General features: G+C 40.2%; 1 protein-coding gene across 2 annotated transcripts in view; it reads left to right on the top strand.

The window, feature by feature from the left end:
- The window catches only part of afg1lb (AFG1 like ATPase b), a 154,266-nt gene that overhangs the window by 50,864 nt on the left and 87,132 nt on the right, over positions 1-16,270 (top strand). For both annotated transcript variants that reach the window (XM_041187264.1, XM_041187263.1), the window contains exon 5: positions 1,718-1,848. In XM_041187264.1, the coding sequence (XP_041043198.1) occupies positions 1,718-1,848 (131 nt within the window). The remainder of the gene's footprint in view (positions 1-1,717; positions 1,849-16,270) is intronic.

Here is a 16,270-nt window from a genome sequence, read left to right as displayed (position 1 = left end):
TTCAGTGAGGTTTGTCATGATTTGCCTTTAACAAAGTAATTATTAATCTTTGTTCTTCCAAGTGACAATTAATTTTGTTGTGGCTTATTGTTTCCAACCTTAGTGTTCACTATCCAAGTCCTACCCTGCCATGTCAACTACTCTTTTCCCCCAAATCCATACCTCTCTCAGCTAAATATCAGTCTCTACCCTGTAGTACTTGCCTTGTTTTTTTTAATTCATTCATGGGTTGGTGGTGGTGGTGTGGGGGGGGGCACCATTTATTGCCCATCCCTAATTGCCCTTTAGAACTGAGTGGCTTGCTATGCCATTTCAGAACATTGTTGTGCTTCTGGAGTCACATGTAAGCCAGACCAGGTAAGGACAGCAGATTTCCTTCCCTAAAGGACATTAGTGAACCAGATGAGTTTTTATGACAATCGACAATGGTTTCATGGTCATCATTAGACCTTTAATTCCTGATTTTTTTTTTTTACATTGAATTCAAATTCCACCATCTGCTGTGGTGGGATTCGAACCTGGTGCCCCAGAGCATCAAGAGTCATATGGACTTGAAATGTTAACTCTGTTTCTCTCTCTACAGATGCTGTCAGAGCTGCTGAGTTTTTCCAGCATTTTCTGTCATTTATTTCAGATTTACAGCATCCGCAGTATTTTGCTTTTACCCCAGAGCACTATCCTGGGTCTCTGGATTACTAGTCCAGTGGCAATGCCACTACACCACCACCTCCCTTTCCATTCTACAAAGTACTTCCCAACAACCTCCTCAGTTGTCAGTTAATTAACAAACATTGTAGGCTTTAATTTTTATCAGCAATGCAACAGGAGATGCACTACTTATCAAAGTTTATTATTTTTGAGCATCCCTGGTGCTTTAACAGTTTGCTCCTCACTTTTTACAAAGTGGTAGCCTGATCAAATCCTGTATTGCCACAAGTAGGTATGGACACTGTTAAAATGTATTGGAAATAGGCAGTACATTGGATCAGCTCTGGAGCAGCAGAGCAATGTTTTGCACCATGTATTACATAGAATTTACAGCTTAGAATCAGGCATTCAACCCAGCTGACCTGTGCTGCTGTTTAAGCTTCTATTCCTTTTTCCTAGCTTCCCCTTGAATGCATAGATGCATTTAAGACTTCATACGATAATGAGTTCCACATTCTCACCACTCTGAGTAGAGAAGTTTCTCATGAATTCTTTATTCTTTGACAAAATAAGGTACAACCTCGATCATCCAGCAAATTAGGAGTCAATATATGGAGCATAAACACCAGATGGCCTGGTTGGGCTGAATGGCCTGTGTTTGTGTTGTGCTTTCTATGTAATTCATTTGAGACCAGAAGATCTTGGGCGTAATTATGGAAAACTGCGTATGCGGTTAAGTTGCCTGACTGAAAACAACAAAGTGCAAACAGGACATTGGACAAGGGTAATCTAAATCCACCAATTTCCATTATCTTCCTTTTTTTTTTGCGGAGAATTAAGCTTCCTCTGTCTTGTCCTTTTTGTGACACCTCACTTTAAGGGGGGAGAAGCCCATGAACATGTACTGAATCCTTTAATTATCTTTATTGTAAAATAGATGAAATGCTTAAAAAAGAAACATACCACTAACACACCATAACCATTGATTTTTCCTGGTTCTAGACACTTTAAGTTGTTAAAACAATAATAATAAATAACAATAACTAGTTTTTCAACTCTGCTGCAACAGGAATTCATCGGTTAAAGCAGACATTACCAAAAAGGAAACGTGGCTTAATGGCCAAGTCTTACGATCCAATAGCTCCTATAGCTGCAGAAATCAGCAATGAGACCTGCCTGTTGTGTTTTGATGAGTTTCAGGTAATGTTTTTTGTACCATGCGTTAAGTTAATGTACAAACTCAATGTATTTAAGAATGTAAACCTTCCATGTATGTTCAGGCTAATGCACATAGTAACTTTGATAGCATCAACTAAGCCCTCCTAAAGTTCCTCATGAGATTGAAGCATTTTAATGAATAAACTTGACTTTATAGATTTATAGTCTGTTAGAGGCTTGTAAGTACTTATTTAAAAGCAAATGGGCAAACTTTCTCATGCTCATCTCCTGACCCCCACTGCATTCACACCATGTTTTATTAAAAGTGCAACAAGGTGGTGGAGAGAGCCAGCAGAGGAGTTGGGCATAAGATGTACTAAGATACACGTCAGCTGTTTTAGTGAACATAAACGTGGGCTAGTCTCAGCAAGTCTTATGACACCGAGAATGGGAAAGAGTAGCATCAGGAGTGGGTAGGAAGGTTCGGCAACATCGCACAATGGTCATTAAAATAACCAATAACCAAGTCAGCACGGTTAACACTGATATGAGGGAACATATCAATGAGGGGGTTATGTCTCACTAAAGCATTGCCTCATCTCCTGGAATCAGATCTACAACAAGAATAACATCAGTCCCAAGCTGTCACTATTGGATCTTCCATTTTTTTTTTAAATTAAATCTTCTCCTGTCCAGGCTTCAGTCTTTGCAAATGAAGAAAGACTTTTTTCCTGCAATGAACAGCATGTACTTTTGACTTGGTAAGCGCAAGTATTATTTTACCCCTTTGAGCCCTGAAAGAGAAGCATTCCATCATCTGTCTAGCCTAATGCTCAAGATAGATCTTTGAAAGCTGCATGCTGGACATGTTTAGAACTAAGTTGCTGCTCTAGGCAATAATATCAAGTCCAAGCCTAAACTGAGGTCTTCAAATAAAATCTGTACGAAGGTATTAAAATACAATTTGGTTATTTTTTAAAATTTGGTTTAAAATGTTTAAAACTTCTCTGGGGCATTAGACATTTTAGCAACTTCAGCAATAAATAGCAAATGAATATTTTTAAAAATAATTTGTAGTGATTTGGTTCATTTACAAACCAAGATTGCAACCTATTTAAATGCTGAGATATTGTTTTGCCATTATAAGTATTTACAAATATTTTTCCATTGTGTTGGCATGAGCAGTTTGTGTTGACAAAAACATGCTTCGAAATTGTGACAGAAATTTAGGGTTGTTAGGGTGCATGCCGCTTATATATAAGTGCAAGCAAAAGTATCCAGTATTGACCTTTAAGCTTTCAGATTTGAGCATTTTTATCAGGTACATTGATTTCTAAGTCTCCAATAAAACTGAGCTTTCACTTTCATGCTAGTGCTAATTAATGAAAACACATGTTCATGTTTAGCATGTATTACAAAGAACTCCACCAATCAAGGATGACTGAGTGTAAAGCACTTACTTATGTAAATGCTGTATTGGTTTTTTTTCTCCTCTTTTGCTTAAGTGAGTCATAATGGAAAGCAACTGTAGGTCATAAAAATCTTTTCTCTTAAATGTTAATGAAATTTCTCTCTTCCTATTAGCTGACTTCCATTAACAGTAATTTGTATCCTTCCTTTTCTGCTTGTTTGTAATGAATACCGTGCTGCAGTTGAGGACATGCTTCTGCTATTGTCTTCTGCTTGCTTAGACTGTACAATTACTTCTCTCTCTTCTCAAGCTGTAGAAGTAATGGCATAAGATCAAAAGATTCACGCACTGGCACCCAGGTACAGTGTGGCTCCTGCTCTATCAATTACATGTATTCTAAAACTGTTCAGTTGATGGTAAACTATCAGAACCTACAATCCCAAATGTTGCCAAAATAGATCAGTTATGTACTAAATTTAAAATGTAACCTTTGTTATAGTAAAAGCATAAATCATCCATGGAACATCTTGCATAATCTGACAATTGATAATCTGTCACAAGATGACAAGATAATTTATAAATGTGAAAGGACATTCACCTCATCTTAACACGCCCACGTAGAAAAGCATGACTGTTTGAACTGCAACCCTTGCCATTGCTGCATCAAATGATTCTAGGGTTTCCCACAGCTCTATCTGACAGTCCATTCCACGTGTTTATCATTCCATGTGAAGAATTCCCTGATATCAATCCTAAATTTATCATTTACTAGTTTGAACCTATAATCTGCCTTACATTCATGACTTAATCTATAGTAGCATATGTTTAATCTATCCTTTTAATGATTTGATACAGCTCTTAAATTTGCTTCTCAGAAACTAAGGCTGAAATACCCAGGTTTCTCCAGTCTTCTCACAAAACTTAAGATTCCTGACAATAGGGATCAGCCCTGTGGCTCCTGTGCATTTGCCTCTAATGGTTGAATGTTGTCTTAGTTTCTCAGTGACCAGATCTTGACGTAGGACTCAAGATATGGTCTGACCAGAGCACTGTGCAGTTTGGTCACAGCTTCAACTGACTTGACGTGACTGGAACAGTAGAATTTATTGAACATTCTGTTGGCTTTGCTGATTGCTGCTCTGTATTTGGTTGGACATCTTTTCGGATCAAGTCTATCAAGACTTCTAGGGCAGAATTTTACGTCCTGCGGGCAGGCGCACGCCCGACCTGCTCGGGCGTAAAATCGTGCGAGAAGATGTCAGATGAGCATCCCGATGTCATCGCACACTTGAACCATATTTCGCTTGGTGGGCACACGCAGAAGTCGGAAGTGCCTGCCAACAATTAAGAGGGAGTTAAGCCCATTAATGTTGCAATTGTCTCTGATTTTTCATGGCCAATCCAACCTTACGGCTGGCAGACTGGTGAATTGGCCAGACGGCCTTTGCATTTTTCATCAAATCTCATCCAAGGGTGGGATGAAATTCCCATGATGGAATAAAAATAAATATGTGGACAGCATTTTTATCAGCTATATTTTCAGGTGATTGATGGTGATGCATGGATAGTTTTTTGCAGCTTTTTACACCTTTTATTTTAACATTTTCAACTGTCTGCCTTCAGGGAGCTTCTCTCAGTGCTCATCCGTGCCTGTGGAAACGTCATCGCCTGCCCTCTTCCCGCCCCTACCACGGCAGCGCTGAGCTTTTCAGCACGCGTTACATGTCGGCTGGCCGTTAGTTAGCCAGCCAGCATGAAATCGCGATCGGTGACCTGTTTCCCGGCTGCTCCTGGGTCCACCGATTGGGAGTGCCTGGCAAAGGTAAAATTCAAGCCCTAATTTTCTTTCAGAACATAAGCAGTGAGAACAGGAGCTGGCTAAATGGCTCCTCGAGCTTGTTGTGCTATTCAGTGAGATCATGCCTGATCTAATACCCGAACTCCATTTTCGCTGCCCTTGATTCCATTTCATTGTCATCCTTGCAATTTCAGCACCATTTGGAGAGTATTTTTTCCTTCCTAACTGCAGTAGTTCTGTACACGTTTTGTAATTTCTAAACTTCCTCCTTTTGATTCCACTCACACGCCTAATTTGGTTTGACCATTTTTTGCATTGACTTTCTGAATTCAAGTCATTGACGTGAATTGATGTAGCCTTGCTTACTTGTGCCAAACATTAACTTGATTCTCTCCTTTGCTATCACTGCAAGTTTATTCAGTGAGTGTAGTTCAGTCTAACAAAAGAGCAGTTGTACAAATTTTAAGCAACATCCAACATGTGTGCTGAATTCAGAAAATTCATATGAAAATGTGGAGGCACTGTAAGAATACTTGGTGCTTATCCCGTCGACATGCATATGCTGTACTTAGGTAGGTTAAATACCATTTGCCAGAGTTGGGCCCATTCTCCTACTGCATCAAAATTTGTTTTCAGAAATTTGTTCTTGGACAAATTTTTGCAACAGCTGCAAACTTACCCCAACACTACTTACATTTGGATCATTTTACAAAAACAGTAACAAAAGAAAACAACTGATCTCTTTGGAGGATTACACATAACCAGCCTCCTAGCAGATCCACAGCATGAATAATCACTTTCTGCCTACAGGAGTACAACTAATTATTAACTCATTGAGGCAACTTTCTGCTAATTTCAGAAGATACTGTCTTATAGGATAGGATATTGTCAGGTGCCGTATCAAAGTCTTTGTCTAAGTATACAATCTGTATTGGGATACCTCATTCACTATTAACTTATATCAAAATAAATTTCAAAGTTGCAACCTTCTTTTCCAGAAAGCTGTGTTGAGTGACTCCTTTAGCCAGGTACTCATGAAAGGAAACTTCGGGATCCCTTCTAGAACCTTACTGATAACAGATATCAGAATAATGGATAATGGGCCGATTGTTGCAGGGATCTGACTTGTCACACTTTTTTGTGTAATTTGCATCAGCATTTTTCCAATCTGAGAGAACAATCCCAGATTCTAGTGAGGTGTTAAAGATATTGGCAAGGGACTTTGCAAAGCACACATCCCTTCTCTTTAATGACCCACGAATGGATGTGCGGACCAGGAGCCTAATTTATTTTAAAGTTCTTTATTTGGTCTGTTATGATATCCTTAGCTAATATACTTGCAATTTTCTTATCTACAATGCAACCTGTAGCTGGTTCTTGAGTATTATTCACAGAAGTGATGCAAAATAATTATTTAACTCTACTGCCATATTTTTGGAATCCTTATTAATCTGTCCTAAGTCATCTTTCAATGGTCCAGTACATTCTTTACGGGCATTCTAACTCCTAACATAACTTAACTAGATAACTTTTGTCATTGCTATCACAATTGGCTCCTGTTATCTTCTCCAGTAATTTTTTTCACTTCTGTTAGCTATTTTTGTTTCCCTTAATTGCGCAAGATATTAGTTACTGTTTTATTGTGAATTATATTCCTTTAAACCTCAAGTGTATTTTTGCTTCAAGCTGTTTGTGCTTGCGCACAATTGGTTAGCCATTTTGTTTTCGTTTTGCCATTTATGCTTTTTTAACCCTTGGGACATATATAGAATCATAGAAAAATACTGCACAGAAGGAGACCATTCATTCAGTCCCACTCCCCTGCTCTTTCCCCTTGGCCCTGCAATTTTTTTTCTCTTTTAAGTAAGCATCCACCTCCCCTTTGAAAGTTGCTTTTGAATTGGCTTCTACCAGAATCAGCTTCTACCACTCCTTCAGATAGTATATTCCAGATCATCATAACTCACTGAGTAAAAGTAATTCTCCTCATTGCCCCTAGCTTTTTTTTAAACTTTTTTGTTATCTTAACTGTCTGTCCTCTGGTTACTGACCCTCCTGCATGTGGGAACAGTGGCTTAGTTTTTGTTTGCTTAAGAATGGTTTTAAAGAGTATCCATTTCTCCTCAGCTTTAATTTCCTAATAGGATATCCAATCAACATTTTCCCAAATCTTCAGCCATTTTGTAAAAGGAGCCCTCTTGGAATCATAAATGAGCATTGAATTGATAGTAGCTTTTGCTTGGCTAATGAGATTAAATCTAATTATATTGTGCACTGTTGCCTAGATGTTCCCCCACATGGATGTCTGATACAGCACAAGGGTGACTGCTAAAAACTAGATCAAGCATTTGATTAACCCTAGTCTCATGCTGTGTTGTAGCATGGTGTGTGGGAAAACACCTCTTAATGTTAGTTATTACGAGATAACTGCACTGACAAGTTTATAAGCAGTTCCTTTGTCTGCTACTTCAAATTGGTTATTAACCTATTTCCTTTAATGCATTAATGTCCTGATATCGCACAACACATATTTACCCTATCGAAGATTTAAAAATTACTTCAGGGTAGCAATTGATAGATATTGGCTTATCCTCTCTGCCATGGAAAGATTACCCCAGAAGCTTTTGCTACTTCCTGGGACACTAGTAAGAGTCCTTCATAATTGCCACTGGGGAAGATTTTGTAGTCTTAAGCATAAGTGTGTGTGGGAATTGACAGTAAAAGCGCTATCCAGCAGGAATTTCCTGAGTTTATTATTTTACAGTGATTTTAACTCAACCTGCTCTTTGTTCCACCCATCACGAGTAAGTAAAGCTGTAATGTTGTGTTACTTTTGATTACAATGCCCACTCCAAGGGAGCTGCAATCACTTATCTCTGACTGGGCTGGCACGATAATTATTATAAAGTGCAAATCTGCACAAGTAGTCAGGATTTGAATATTTGAAACAAAAATCCTTACTTATAAACTGAAAGGAAATGTTGAGAAGAAACTTCAATAGGGTAATAAATATGATGAATCGGGCAAAGCTGTCAGATATAGTTTCTGCGTGGAATGGCTGAACCAAATGAACCAGCGTAGTCCCAAATTTGATTCTTAGTATGTACTGAGTTATCCGATCTCGGGTTGATGTAAGGGCATAAGATGCATTTTTGTCACTGTGCACACAAGAAAAAAGTCCAAAAATTGTCAGCTATAGTTAGGTACTATAAACTGATTTCTCAAGTTGCTGAGAATACATATTACAGTCTGCTTGATAATTTCACCACGGACCTAGTAGAGATGTGCATAGTTGAGGCAAGTCTTGGTGCAGGGTGTTTGTTGCCTTTGTAGTTTGATATTTAGCAAATTTGGACAAATCAATGGGTCACCCGAATTTCATTCAAAACATCCCAAGGTAATTGACCTGGAGATATTTTTGACTTCCTAGATTTGGTTGACCTCTATAATCTGTGTTCCGAATTAGATTAGGTCTGTGAGATGAGAAGATCCATGATTCGTTATCCTTTGTCAAACAGCTCAGTGGTAGATTGATATTTGCATGTTTTTATTTGGCTCACTGGTCAGTCTGAAGTTGTCAGTGATGTATGCTTGATCAAAAGACTGGGAACAAGCAGTCATTTAAGTAAGAAGAATTAATCATTTGAAGATTAACGTGGGAAATGCATTTTTTGACACTTCAAAGAGAGTAGTACAAGTTCATTTTACTGTAAATATATTTTTCCAGTGATTTATATCATGAGCCTTTATCTTGTTGTCTTCCTTCAACTAAAGTTCAAGAGATCCACTGATAGCACCTGATCCATTCAATAAATTGAAATGGAATAGAGTTCTTTGCTTGACCTATCAGTTCACCTAGAATGTTCTGCCTAGAGTGTGGTGTGGTGGAGGCAGGTATGATCATGGTTTTCAAAAGCTATTTGAATAAGCACCTGAACAGAAAAAATTTGTAGAGCTGTGGGAAAAGGCTTGGGAGTGTGATTAGTTGATTTGTTATTGCAGACAGCCAGCATGGACACGATTGGTTGAATGGCATCCTTCTGTCTGTAACTATTCTGTGATTAGATAGGGGCAATGCATACTTTACTGCATAACAATTGAGGTCTACTTCAGTAGTGGTCAAAGATGCTGAAACCAGGTAGATATCTAAAAGTAAACGCTCAGATGTAATTGGTGTTACAAATAGCTTCAGTGGTCAATCATGCGTTAGGAAGATGGAAATCAGCCAGGATTGAGCTTGGCTATGATAACTTCCAATACTGAACTTTCAATATTTGTTGCTGAGGCTCGAATACGAATAAAATTGAAGGGCAGTAGAAAGAATTGTGATCAATTAAAATTACTTTAAATCCACCACTTTTTCAAATGAAGATGATGAATATAGTTGAAAAGCAGAATACTGTGGATGTTGGGAATCTGAAATAAAAACGGAAAATGCTAGAAAAACTCAGGTTAGGCAGCTTCTATGGAGAGAGAAACAGTTAACATTTCAAAATTAGGAGAGCAAAAATGGGGCATGAAAAAAACATTGGCAGGTAAAATAAAGGAAAATCCAAAGTTATTTTACAAATACATTAAGAGTAAGAGGATAGCTAGGGAAAGAGTAGGGCCCATTAAAGACAATAGTGGTAATTTGTGTATGGAGCCGGAAGATGTAGGTAGGGTTCTAAATGAATACTTTGTGTTGGTGTTCACAAGTGAGAGGGACGACGTGGGTATGGAAATCAGCAGAAGGACTGTGATATAATTAAAGAAATTAGCGTAGAAAGGGAGGAGGTTCTAAGTGGTCTGGCAGGCTTAAGAGTAGATAAATCTCCAGGCCCAGATGAAATGTATCCCAGGCTGTTGAGTGAGGCAAAGGAGGAGACAGCAGGGGCGCCGGCAATAATTTTCAATTGCTCTCTGGCCACAGGAGAGGTACCAGAGGACTGGAGGACAGCCAATGTGGTACCGTTATTCAAGAAGGGAAGAAGGGATAAACCAGGGAACTACAGGCCAGTCAGCCTAACCTCAGTGGTGAGGAAACTATTGGAAGCAATTCTGAGGGACAGAATTAATATACGCTTGGAGAGGCAGGGATTAATCAAGGACAGTCAGCATGGTTTTGTTAAGGGGAGTCTGACCAATTTGATTGAATTTTTGGTAGAGGTGACCAGGTGTGTAGATGAGGACAATGCATTTGACGTAGTCTACTTGGACTTCAGCGAGGCTTTTGATAAGGTCCTACATGGGAGACTGATAACAAAGCTAAGAGCCCATGGGATCCAAGGCAATTTGGCAAATTGGATCCAAAGTTGGCTGAGTGGCAGGAAGTAGAGGGTGATGGTCGAAGGGTATTTTTATGATTGGATGCCTGTGTCCAGTGGGGTTCCACAGGGATCAGTGTTGGGTCCCTTGGTGTTTGTGGTATATATAAACTGTTTAGACTTGAATGTATGATCAGTAAGTTCACGGATGACATGAAAATTGGTGGGGTGGTAAATAGTAAGGAGAATAGCCTTAGATTACAGGAGGATATAGACAGGTTGATCAGTGGCAAATGGAATTTAATCCGGATAAGTGTGAGGTGATGCACTTGGGCAGGACAAACAAGACACGGGAATACACAATGAATGGTAGGACCTTGGGAGGTACCGAGGATCAGAGGGACCTTTGGTGTGCATGTCCACCGGTCCTTTCAGGCAGCGAGGCAGGTAGATAAGGTGGTTAAGAAGGCATATGGGATACTTACTATTATTAGCCGAGGCATAGAATATAAGAGCAGGGAGGTTATGCTGGAACTGTATAAAATGCTGGTTAGGCCACAGCTAGAGAATTGCGTGCAATTCTGGAATCCGCATTATAGGAAGGATGTGATTGCACTAGAGAGATTGCAGAGGAGATTTACCAGGATGTTGCCTGGGCTGGAGAGTTTTAGTTATGAGGAGAGATTGGAGTTATTTTCACTGGAGCAGAGGAGATTGAAATGTACAAAATTGAGGGACATAGATGGGGTAGACAGGAAGAAACTTTTCCCCTTGGTGGAGGGATCAGTAACCAGGGGGCAGAGAGTTAAGACAAGGGGCAGAAGGTTTAGAGGGGATGTGAGGAAGAATTTTTTCACACAGAGGGTGATAGGAATCTGGAACTCAATACCTGGTAGAGGCAGAAACCCTCATAACATTTAAGAAGGAGCAAATATGTGCACAATTTGCAGAGGTGTGTAAATGCAATAATAGGGTAATTATATTAGGTGATTTCAACTTTTTCAACGTTAATTGGGATAGACATAGTGTTAAGGGCTTGGATGGAGTGGATTTCTTGAAATGTGTACAGGAGAGCTTTTTGGGTCAATATGTAGAGGATCCAACAAGGGACGGCGCAGTGCTGGACCTAATTCCAGGGAATGAAGTTGGACAGGTGGCTGAGGTGGTGGTGGGGGAGCATTTTAGTGCCCCATTTGGTACAATTTAAGCTTGTTATGGACAAAGAAATAGACAAGTTGCAAAAAAATGTTTTGGATTAGGGGAGAGTGGATTTTAGTAAAATAAGGCAGGACCTGGCCAAGGTAGACTGGGAATAGCTACTTGTGGGAAATCTACAGAGCAGCAGTGGGAGGTGTTCAAAAAGGAATTGGGGAGGGTACAGGCTCAACATGTTCTCTCTAGGGTGATAGGAAGGAGTAACAAGCCCAGAGAACTATGGATGACCAGAGATATTCAGGATGCGATGAGAAGGAAAAGAGGCTTTTAGCAGGTGTAAGGGGAGCAAATCAGCGGAGGCATTAGTGGAATACAGAAAGTGCAGGGTGGTGCTTAAGAAAGCAATTAGGAGAGCAAAGAGGGGATATGAGAAAGCTCTGGCTGGTAAAAGTAGAGAAAATCCCAAGATATTCTATAAGTATATCAATGGAAAGAGGAAAACCAGGGAAAGAGTAGGGCCCATTAGGGACCAAGAGGGCAATCTATGGGTGGAGCCAGAGGACATTGGTAGAGCGTTGAACGAGTACTTCACATCTGTCTTCATCCTAGAGAATGAGGATGTAGGTATGGAACTTGGGGAGAGAGACTGTGAGGTTCATGAGCAAATTGATATAGGGAGGTGTTGGCAGGCTTAAAAGTGGACAAATCTCCAGGTCCCGATGATTTGTGTCCCAGACTGCTGAGGGAGGCAAGGGAGGAGATCGCAGGGACTCTGACCCAAATTTTTAATTTCTCTCTGGCCACGGGGAAGGTGCCAGAGGACTGGAGAACAGCTAATGTGGTTCCGCTATTAAGAAGGGTTGTAGAGATGAGCCAGGGAACTACAGACCAGTGAGTCTCATGTCGGTGGTAGGGAAACTATTGGAGAAAATTCAGAAGGAGAGAATCTTTCTCCACTTAAGAGACAAGGTTTGATCAGGGATAGTCAGCATGGCTTTGTCAGAGGGAGGTCATGCCTAACAAACTTGATTGAATTTTTTGAGGAGGTGACTAGGTGTGTAGATGAGGGTAGTGCAGTTGATGCAACTTGTATAGATTTCAGGAAAGCATTTGACAAGGCCCCACATGGGAGACTTATGAAGGCAGCAAATGCACATGGGATACAGGGTAATTTGACAAGGTGGATTCAAAATTGGTTTAGTTGAAGGAGACAGAGGGTGATGACAGAAGGCTGCTTTAGTGACGGGAAGCCCGTGTCCAGAGGCGTAGCACAGGGATCTGTGTTGGGTCCCCTATTATTTGTCATTTATATTAATGATATAGATGACTATGTGGGGGGTAGGATTAGTAAGTTTGCGGGTGACACAAAGATTTGCCGGGTGGTTAACAGTGAGGTTGGGTGTCTTGGGCTACAGGAAGATGTAGACGGGATGGTCAAATGGGCAGATAAGTGGCAGATGGAATTTAACCCTGAAAAGGGTGAACTGATACACTTTGGAAGGAGTAATTTGACAAGGAAGTATTCAATGAACGGCAGGACACTAGGAAGTTCTGAAGAACAAAGGGACCTTTGTGTGTATGCCCATTGATCTCTGAAGGTGGAGGGGGATGTTAGTGGGGTGGTGAAAAAGGCATATAGGGTGCTTGCCTTTATCAATTGAGGCATAGATTACAAAAGTAGGGAGGTCATGTTGGAGTTGTATAGAACCTTGGTGAGGCCACAGCTGGAGTACTGTGTGCAGTTCTGGTTGCCACATTATAGGAAGGATGTGATTGCACTGGAGGGGGTGAAGAGGAGATTCACCAGAATGTTGCCTGGGATGAAACATTTAAGTTGTGAAGAGAGGTTGGATAGACTTGGGGTTTTTTTTTTGTTGGAGCAGAGAAGGCTGAGGGGTGACCTGATCGAGGTGTACAAGATTGAGGGGCATGGACAGGGTGGATAGGGAGCAGCTGTTCCCTAGTTGAAGGGTCAGTCACGAGGGGACACAAGTTCAAGGTGAGGGGCAGGAGATTTCGGGGGGATTTGAGGAAAAACCTTTTTACCCAGAGGGTGGTGACGGTCTGGAATGCACTGCCTGGGAGGGTGGAGGAGGCAGGTTGTGTCACGTCCTTTAAAAAGTACCTGGATGAGCACTTTGGCATGTCATAACATTCAAGGTTATGGGCCAAGTGCTGGTAAATGGGATTAGGTAGGTAGGTAATTTGTTTCTCACGTGTCGGTGCAGGCTCAGTGGTTTGAAGGGCCTCTTCTGCCCTGAGATTCTGTGAAGTATTTGGATGTGCACTTGCGATGCCATGACCTACAAGGCTATGGGCCTAGTGCTGGAAAATGGGATTAGAATAGTTAGGTACTTGTTTGACTGGCACAGACTCACTGGGCTGAAGGGCCTATTTCTGTGCTGTAGACCTCAATGACTATTTCAGGTCTGTGACCTTTCATCAGAACTGATGAAAATTGTTGTTTTTCTGCCTTTGAATGTTGTTTTAGAGCTGGCCTTGATGAGAGAACAATGGGTCAACTTGATTTTCTTATCACATTAAATATTTTAAATTACTTCTCTCCATCCTTTCTCTCTCAACCCATGGAATGACCCCTCTGTATGATTTGCAGGTAAATGTGCGAATTTTGATGAATAGAGAAGGTAATTTGCGTCTTTCCACCCGGTGACAAACCAAAATCTATAGTGAAGAACCCTGCCAAGTTTCTGAAGAGTAAAAGAAGATTGGATAAATTAGGAAGTTGTGATTAGACTTTGCAAAGTTTTGGGCTTTAATAGTTTGAAGGTTATACAGCAAAGCAAGGATTGAGGATTCAAAAGCACTGCAGAGCTTTTGTTGTGATGGGAAAGAATAATATGGGACAGTGTGATCTGTCTTAATTTCAACACAGTGAGAATGCCAAGAGGAGAAAGAGTATCATCAGCTCTAAAGGAATTTAAACCAGAAAGGGAGGTGAATATTGACAATAGCAATAAAATTAAGTAACCAGAAAAGATGAAATGGAAAGAGAAAGGTGATAGGTGTGTGAGGCAGCTAATGAAGTGAGTTTCCTTCCTGCTTCATTCAGGAATATAAGAGCCTTTTTAGATGCAGAAACAGTGGACTTCCTGTTTAAGGACAATTTAGAGTTGCAGTAGGGAAGAATTGTGTCTGGATGTCAGGGTTGGTGCAGGGAAGAAAACTAAAACTAAGCTACAATGGTGGAGTTCCACTGCGAGTTCCACAGAAATCAAAGAATATAGTGGTATCCACACAGTTAATAGGTGAATAAGGAATAAAAATGTGGCAGTGGTTGATTTTGGTAATGGAGAAAAGGCTGTGGCAAAGGAGTAGAGGGATTTGAAGGGTTAAGGAAACTGCAGTGACCATTTTCCAATGACCAGTGATTAGCAGAATTTATAAGCAGAGATAATTTGGCTCAGAATGTGTCAGACTGATCAAGATTCTAAGTGTCACAGGTTGTTTTTCATGAGGCAGCAGAACAGAAGGTAAGACTGAACTAAGACAGTCCCAGTTTTGATGGAAGCCAAAAGAGGAAGTGTTCCAAGCCAACCAAAATAACAATTTATTAATAACAATATTTTTCCCTGTGTGGAATTTGGAGTCAGAAGAGTGAAAGGCAGCATTTGAGGCAAGGTGCAAAAATGTTAACTGAATAATGGCACTAAACAAATGGAACTAGAATGTAGAATATGATTTGTGGTAGAGTATTCTGCAAAAGGCAGATATAGGACAAGGTCAGAAAAGGCCAATGTAGAGAAAAGAGACACAATGAAAGAATTAAAATTGGTGAAGAGGCTGAGGTCTAGGAAATTAGCTGAATTACAGGGCTGATGAAGGATATGAGAAGGTTGATTGAATTTGAGATAATTAAGAATAGCCAAGGGTCTGGCATGAATGCAAATCTGATCAGTAGAACGGGAGGCACAGAGTCATTGCTGATGGTGAGTACTCAAGTCATCAAGGATGGTGGTTCAGCAGCTCACAAGTTTAGAGTTGATTTATGTTTATATATTTAACACTTCCGTATAACAGATGGTGAAGGTTAGAACATATGAATTCAGTGAGATGAAGAAAAAATATTTTTAGCAGGAGTAAGTGGGCTATGTACAAGATAAGATGGATATCAGATTGAAGATATGCACATGTACTTTCTTTGGATTAGAAGTTGGAGCAGAAAATCTTGAAGGAGGAAAAGCCAGGAGTTAAAATTTGGGTTTAATTGTGAAAAAATAAATGAGGGTGGCTTGTCCAGAAATGAAAATTAACTCAATTGAAGCGTGAGAAGATGCTATTAATGGTATACAAGCATATAAAGAAATAGTGGATGCAGCAAGTATGGATCTTGATGTCTCAGAAGCTGCAGCAGATGTGCACACCAATGTGTTGTAGTATGTTAAAATATATCATTGTGTTGAAAATGGTTGCCATTTATTTGTGAACATAATAGATTTAAAAATTATAGGTAAGAAATTGGGTGTGGTGGTGCTCATTTTTGGGCATTTAGAGTGCCTTCACAGCTGCAAAATGGCTTCTGTAGTGCAATTACATACTTAGCATGTTAAGTGTGTTGGATGCCACATTGGTGCAGGCTTTAGCACAGGTGCACATATACCTAAGTGTACAGGTCATGATATAGATCAGCATATAACACCGATTTGATGCCAGTGCTCGACTTTGGAGCTCAATACTCCAGCCAACTCTTTAGCTCATGCAGTTGAATGTATGTTAAGCAGGAAAGAGCCCCTCCCGGCAACTGTCAGCACTATTTAAAGCAGATCAATAACCAGTTACAGGTTAGTTGCTAGTTTATTTCTCCTGGCTGTCGCTACAATTCTGCATGTTTTTAGT

This window comes from Carcharodon carcharias, chromosome 5 (genome assembly GCF_017639515.1).
Source record: "Carcharodon carcharias isolate sCarCar2 chromosome 5, sCarCar2.pri, whole genome shotgun sequence".
Taxonomy (NCBI): domain Eukaryota; kingdom Metazoa; phylum Chordata; class Chondrichthyes; order Lamniformes; family Lamnidae; genus Carcharodon; species Carcharodon carcharias.
Note: the sequence above shows the minus strand (reverse complement) of the source record. Positions and strands in the feature narration are given on the sequence as shown.